The sequence below is a fragment of the Saccostrea cucullata genome, unplaced genomic scaffold (genome assembly GCF_032062105.1).
Source record: "Saccostrea cucullata isolate Sc308-1 unplaced genomic scaffold, CSIRO_AGI_Scuc_v1 ctg911, whole genome shotgun sequence".
In the NCBI taxonomy this organism is placed as follows: domain Eukaryota; kingdom Metazoa; phylum Mollusca; class Bivalvia; order Ostreida; family Ostreidae; genus Saccostrea; species Saccostrea cuccullata.
The window spans coordinates 1-7,623 of NW_026940780.1; the positions used below are offsets into that span (position 1 = coordinate 1).

At 32.3% G+C, this 7,623-nt stretch overlaps 3 protein-coding genes across 3 annotated transcripts; 1 reads left to right on the top strand and 2 right to left on the bottom strand.

The window, feature by feature from the left end:
• Positions 1-180: 180 nt before the first annotated feature.
• Positions 181-1,582, bottom strand: LOC134256305 (complement C1q-like protein 4). Its single transcript, XM_062738961.1, has 3 exons — positions 1,319-1,582; positions 957-1,115; positions 181-818 (listed from the first exon to the last, which is right to left on the bottom strand). Exons 2-3 carry the CDS (start codon positions 1,102-1,104, stop codon positions 433-435), a joined length of 534 nt encoding a protein of 177 aa, XP_062594945.1. The 5' UTR covers positions 1,105-1,115; positions 1,319-1,582; the 3' UTR covers positions 181-432.
• A 228-nt stretch (positions 1,583-1,810) lies between these two features.
• LOC134256307 (uncharacterized) lies at positions 1,811-2,953 on the top strand. Its single transcript, XM_062738963.1, has 2 exons — positions 1,811-2,170; positions 2,559-2,953. The coding sequence occupies exons 1-2, from the start codon at positions 2,110-2,112 to the stop codon at positions 2,951-2,953; spliced, it is 456 nt and encodes a 151-aa protein (XP_062594947.1). The 5' UTR covers positions 1,811-2,109.
• Positions 2,954-3,158: 205 nt separating this feature from the next.
• Positions 3,159-4,545, bottom strand: LOC134256310 (uncharacterized). Its single transcript, XM_062738966.1, has 4 exons — positions 4,473-4,545; positions 4,315-4,379; positions 4,099-4,233; positions 3,159-3,982 (listed from the first exon to the last, which is right to left on the bottom strand). Exons 1-4 carry the CDS (start codon positions 4,535-4,537, stop codon positions 3,255-3,257), a joined length of 993 nt encoding a protein of 330 aa, XP_062594950.1. The 5' UTR covers positions 4,538-4,545; the 3' UTR covers positions 3,159-3,254.
• Between the last annotated feature and the right edge of the window lie 3,078 nt (positions 4,546-7,623).

Genomic DNA, 7,623 nt, shown 5'->3' on the forward strand with positions numbered 1-7,623 from the left:
CATGTGGTGTGCACTTTGAGTGGTTCATAATTTTTTTTTATATTAACAGTTATATTTATTCACAATTTGTAATTTATGACAAACTATATGCAATGTCATAAGGAAAACATTTACCAAATGGTAAATTTCAAGTCATATAGGTACAGGATATAGACATAGCTTCGGATAAGTTCATCATATCAAGGCCTATTAGTTGGACTCTTGATAAACATTTCCAATTTAAACTATCTACACAGTGTTTCTAACTTTTACATGTATTTTCAAATTAACATACTTTTTTCGTACATTACTTGTAATTTCTTGTCAAACTGTTGATAATACTTCATTGACAATAAAAAAAAGCAACATTTAACTTCAGAATTTTTTTTAATTTCTGTGTGGAAACAAGAATTATTTAGAGGTAATACATAGCCTGCTCTTTCTCCGAAACATTTAGTGTATTTTCCATCCAGAAAAGGATGAGTATGTACCATATGCATAAAAGCTTGAAGTTCCAGATGTAACCCAGACCTGGTTGTTTTTGTTAAGCCATATTGTAATGGTAGAACCACATTGCGCATAGGTTTTCTGGCAATAAGTTTGATGATAGGTTGATCCATCTTTCATCAGCCTTGAGTTTCCGTAATAGCTTTTGTGAGTGGCAATGCTCCAGGAGAAAACATACAAGCCAGCTGATGGGGCCGTGAAACGGTAGTTACTGGTGCTGAAAGCGTTGCCATGGTTGATTTTGACTGAATTAAATCGTAACACAGACCCAGAGCTGTAGGACCGCGAACTTGTTGGCACAGCAGTGAAAGCTACGTCATTTCTGTGTGACCCTGTTTTAAATGGATTATTTCTTTAAAATATGTTCTGAATTTCATTAATATGACTTCCATTCTAATATTTTTAGCATTTAATTTTGTATATATACAAAAATGTTAATGACGGAGAGATATCAATGTATTTACATTTACCTATATCACCAACTTTTGAGGCTAAATCAAGACCATGTTGAAGCGTTTCTGCTTGTTTCATTAGATTTGTAAGCAAACTTTTCCCTGAAACCATGCAGTTCCACGAGCATATGAACAGGATGAAAGTCAGAACTGTCAAATCCTGCATCTTATTGTACCCTGCAGCAAGGGATATTAAAAATACAAACATTAAAATTGATATTTCTTTCATGTATACCGGTATATAATACCGGTATATGAAAATCTTTAATTCCTTGACTAGATCACAATTTAAAATTTACTTTAATCAGAATAAATTTGTATTTTTTAACTTTAAAAAGATAAATGATAAAGAAGTTATTTTGAGAAGAAAAGTATCTTACTGGTAAAATGTTTTCCCTTTCCTGAGGCTGATAGAGTACTTTCAGAGCCATTTTATATAGTTTGGTATATATTTGTCTGTAAATAGTACAGTCATTGAGTTATTTACTTTGTCATGTTGTTTATAGGTTCTCATACCAATTAACAAATATCAAAATGCACTACAAGACAGCTGTTGCTAATGCTGAGAGGTTTTTCAATTGTTTCAAATAATACCGCCATGTTCCTGGTTTACAGGTTGCCGGTGCCAAGACATGACTAGTTCATTATACATGTAGGTAGACATTTTACCCACAAATCATATCTGAAACATGTTGAACGCCTCTTGTAGCTGCAGTGCTTGATTTATGCTCTCTTAAAATACTGTTCCAATAGTTTTAAAAATTATCATATGTGCTTTTTCAATGAAATATGAGGGTATAAAAGATACTAGTATATAAATTTATATTTCTACAAATCTATATTTTTTCTTTCTATTGAACCAACTCTACCACTGTGAAATAAGGTAAAATATTTGTTATCATTAATTAAATGTATGAAAAAGAGACCAATGGAATATACTAATCATTTATTAATCATTAAAAACTTTTGTGTTTTCAAAACATAAGGCAATCAAAATTTCTATCGTATGTATCATGTTATTTAATAAGCTATTAAAACACTTCATTAGTTTCCAGTTTAGGAATAAAATCAAGGACATAAGCTAAAATGAGGAACGTTTTCCTGTTTTTATGGATCTGCATTTTGGTCTCTTCCAAAAAGGCGGAAGGATAGAAGTTTGATGGCCCACTAAATGCGACAAGCCGGGAATTTGAAACATGGTTTAGACCTAGCAGCGCGAGTTGGCGATATCGGTACTTTGGTTATGTTTATTAATTTTAATTGTATTAACGATTTAAAAACAGGCAAATGTTGTGTTTTGTACATATGCTTCTTCCGCTAGAGATTGTTTCCCATGTACTCTTCTCATCAATTAAAATGTTTGTTTCAAACATCTGAACGCTGACTTTCCTCCACTTGTTGAAACTTTATGCATAAAAGAATATTATAACGGCAACATAGATAATCCAAAGTATCCGAATGCAAAGAAAACGTCATAATTGTATTTAGACTATTTTTAAAAGTTGATAGTTAAAAGGATACTTTGATGGTATATCTTTAGATACACCCCCTCCCCCGTGTGATATTAAACGTACGTTGATCAAACTGTATATTCATTTTCTTTCCATATGATATCTTTAGGTTCGCACAAAAATGATGTTGCATTCACTGCAGTCACTTCGAGTACTACAAATTACAGAAGTGGCCGTACTATAGCCTTCAACAGAATGCTTTTAAACCATGGAAACGCTTATAGTACCAGCAACTACCGGTTCACTGCACCATCTGAGGGCCTTTATGTACTATTTTCCTGGTCACTAGCTATATCATCAGGAAGCTATAATGGCAACGTAAACTTGATACGAAATGGTAGTGTTTACCACAGTACCACTTGTGTCAGTACATGCCAGCAGTGTGGGAGTACCGTGACTATGTGGCTGGGAAAGAACAACCAAGTCTGGATTCAGACGAGAAACAGGAATGTGTACGTCTACGGTACCTACTCCTCTTTCTCTGGTTGGAAAACACACTGGTGAAAAGTACATGTTTATATATATCCTCTTCATGGCAGATTACAAATAAATGATTTCCAAGAAAAGAAAATATGTATATTTTTAATTTTAATTTCATTATGAAGTCATTCATGTATAACACCTAAAAATACGCTCAAATTTAATTGCATGTACTTCATATCATTGATAGATATGAAAAATACATGTTATATTTCATTGTCGTTGTGTGTAGGATATACATGAAAAAACAAGGAATTTTTTTTTTAATTTATGAATGTACATTTGAATAAGGTTAACGTTCTTTTTTGGTACACTTAATGTAAATTTACTTGTCTGTGTTCACATAATGTGAATCTCTCTCCTTAAGAACTCTTCTCTCACAATCTTCATCAATGTTTTCATCAATTATATCTACATATACATGATCACTTTTATTTTTTTCCTGTTCCAAGCGAATTTCTTCGTTATGGCTCTCATTAATCTGTGCGTTTCCCTGTACTAATTCAAAAACTTGGTTGTTTTCTAATATGGCTCTATTGCTTTGAACATTTTGCGATTCTCCTTCCTGGTACTGAGTGTTACCATTAAAAACGGGGGATAAGTATGTCGGGTCGCTGTGGAACCCTCTTCGGTGGTCTTGATGGATCATCAACTCTTGCTCTTCGATTCCAAAATGAAGACCTTTGTAATGGACATGGTCATTTATAATGCCATGGCTTTGTAAGTTTGTTGAAGATCTTCGGAAACATTTCTGATAAAAATATGTTATTGCAAATATTCCAAAGAACAATACGAAAAGACCCACGAGACCCACAATTATATACACTATGAAACCATTTCCCAAGATTGGAATTTTGGCTTCATTCGTAGACAGGTTCTTTAAAATTGTTTCCGCAGGGGATGACAAAACATATGTTGTTGAGAAAGTTTCTTTCTTTTCATTTTGAGAAATTGAAGTGTGTAATGATGCAGAACTTTTTCCACTTGTCAAGTTTGTTATTAACTTATACGTATGAACTCTTGCAGTTGAAATCTCCGTTGAAATCGAAGAGGCTGGATTATTTAAAAAAAACAACAAAAACAGAAATAATAATTTATAAGTATCTGAGCCTAATTTATGATTAACTTGATATCAAGAATGTAATTGAACAAGATATTGTATTTCTTACCAGTTATAGAGATGCATCCTATAACAAAATCACACAGGTGAAAATCACAAGAACATACGTATTGGCAGTCTTCTCCATAACTAGGAACCGGACATTTCTGTGTACATTTTTCTCCATAAAACCCAAGAGGACATTCTGTAATTTTTATTCTTATTTAATTTTACAATGATCTCTTTTCGACAATTTACGACTAATGAAACAGTCTTGAATGCTTACTTTCACATTTTCCAGTGGAAATATTCAAAGTATATCCAGCACAGCATACAGATCCACCAACAGTTCTAAAAGTTATAAACATGATTATTTGTTAAAGGAAAATTTCTAAAACTAAAACTAAAGTAATCTATTTGATAATTATATAGAGGAAAGCTTACCCTAAACAAGTAGGTTTTACCAAGTAAATACATCTACAAAATATAATGGTAACAAGTATAAACATTATTACAATTAATTAACACATACAATATACTAATAAATTTATTGCCGTGTTTAATGATAGCCTGTTTCCTGTTATAATTCAAACTGCATTTTCTAAATATATCCCCCCAAACCAGCGCTAAGTATTGCTTAATGAATAGTTGACTTAAACATTCTAAATCAGAATGATATTAGCACATGCATGTACCTCAATTGAAATCCTTTAAAGTTAAATAATGCTAGTAAATTCATGACATTTTCCATATAAAGGAGCACGTGTGGGATTTAGGTTAAGTATTAGATGGGGTTTCAACTCCAAAGCATGAGTTTGCATTTGGAAAATATATTGGTTAATATTATATGCTAATGAATTCTAAGGGGCAAAATGACACGCGCACGTGTTGTAAGAATGTATTACCTTACAATTTAGTGCAATAGGCTGTGTGAAAACATTACGGATTGTGCTAAAACTTCTGGACAGTTCAATCGACTAGGGAATGTTGTGGTATTGCTGATATTCTTTGCTTTTTAATTTTCAAAAACGGATATTTAAAGCTCATTTTAAGAATGATAGATAAAGATTGAAACAAAAACAATCCATGCAATTTTTTCTCCTTTAACAATCTCAATTTCTGTATGAAATGTAAACTTTTGTGGCAAATTCTACTTTGTCTAACGGGGTTTCAAGGTTTGCTAGCAAAGGGGTTTTAACTCAAAGTCTTTCTGCAGTCGACAGAAATTGGCAAATTTTGTTAGCACAATCTGAAACATTTCTTAACAGCCTACAACACTAAATTGAAAGTTGAACCCACATGCATATGATTCTTAACCGAAACCCCACATGTCCCCTTAACATGGTGATCAGACAAAGCCTTCCTTTTGATACCAACAAAACTGATTGTTTTATCCTGACCATGGGGTTTAGTACACGTTTTAAGAACATTTTTCATAACTTTTGAACAGTTGGGATAATTTAAGGCTTTTATATTTCAAGTGTATTTTTCTTATGACGAGGCCTTTTCCTTGGTACCTCTACCATGACCCTTTGAACTTGACCCTTGGCGACAACTTTTAATGATTACAGAATTTTTAGATGAGAATTACACTCATATACTATTAGTTTGCCTGTATACCTTGTCTACATTTTTTCTCTTCCTTTCCTTAATGGCAACACCTTCCCACCTGTCTTTAGTTTAATTGTAACCCGTATTAAGACTGGTCATCAATGCCAGGAAAATGCTAACCCGAAGCTCATTGTGCTACAGATGAGAAAATTTAAAGGAAAGTATTTCCAAATTATTGTAAAATTTTCTTTGATGTTGAACATTAATGAAAATTATATATTTTATGATAATTATTCACAATTCTGTAGGTATTATTTTTGTTAATCTGCAACGGTTAAGCTCTGTATGTCAGAAGACCAGCTGAAGAATAATCTTGCACTTACTTGAAATGAGAGTTATAAATACCAAATAGACATTCTGATCATAAGATAGTAACTGAATAAGAAGAATTTAAATGATAGTCGGAAGTTGAGGTGTCAAATACTCATCTACATTCCTATAAAACTGTTGTTGTATCGTAATGTCATATCTTTATTCTCCACATAATTCGTATTTTGCCTTTAAAAATACACATAAGGGTCTTTATTGTCGAGATACTGGCATTTGCTTTTCCAGTTTAACTATGCACATATTAAGTCAGGTGTGCAATGACTTAAATAGAACATGGATCACAAAAGTAGTCTGAAAAATAGAACTCGGTCATTGTCGGGTGCATATTAATGAAGCGTATACATATTTTTTTTTATTTTTGTGTCTTCTTACTTCTCGAGAGAGAGAAAAAGAGAGAGAACATTTGATATATAAACGATTAAAAAACTAGTGAACAAACATCGATGTAGGTAGAGTACGTATATCTCAACAAACAAATGCATGATTTTTCTGATAAGAATATACCTGTATGAACTGTTTGCGTCTGCGCAATGGTGACAAATAGTGAGGAAAAATGGACTCCTCTTGACATTATCTTTTTGATTAGGTAAATTTGATTTTTTTGCAAGAAAAGTTTACAAATTACATAAGAATTTTTACTTAATGTCTTTTGTTAACTTATTTGTCTAATGTCTTATGAAGTGTTATTCTTTTTTTGCGATCCCACTACTTTCACTTTGAAAATCCCATTTTGTTTTTTCAATATCTCTTAAGAAAATTTGATTTCTATTTCCAATCCCAAAATAAAATAGAGAAAACAAAGGGTATTATGTAGATTCTATTAACTTGCCTAAATACCTTTATAACATGTTCAACCTATTCATAGTCACATTGACTTCTATTTAGAGGTGACATATAAGCTAGTGACCATAATAAATTATGTAGAAATTGTTGAAAAATTTTAGAAGTAAGTTAGTAAAAGAATGAAAGAGATGGACAACATTTTGTGTTTGCACTCTCAAATACTGTTTGAACATTACATAATTATTTTACAGTGCAGGGAAATAATTTTGTTACAGCATCAATGCTGATTTTGATGCTTCCTATGCTTGCTGATTTTGATGCTTCCTTTGCTTGCTGATTTTGATGCTAGTTATCCTTATCCTGATCCTGGTTTGATCCTTATCCTGATGCTGGTTTGAAACTAGGTCAGGGCTAGTAATGCTACCAGAAGTAGGATTATCCTGCCGGAAGTAGATAATTCAAAAACAGCATCGCTATTTTAAGCCATCAAAAAAGTTTTTGGGATTATTTTTATTTGTAATTTGTATTAGATGACTTTCCTTTGTCTGTTTTCACTTTGGTCAATGCTAGTTCTATCCTTTGCTTGCTGATGCTGATCCAAGTAATGCTGTTTTTTAAAATGCTGATGCTGATGCTAGTTCTATTCTGATCCTACTTATGCTGATCCTGATGCTGGTTTATGTAACAAAATTAGTTCCCTGCACTGTATGTATTTACATAAATAGTCTGAAACCATGCTCGGCTTTAATTATTCGTCCTTGAAAGGTAAACTAGTTACATTCGTATATGAAAATGGTAGTTGAATTAAAGATTATAAAATAGGTCATTTATACACTGTAGAAATGTAATGAAAAGGAAAAAATATCTTTAC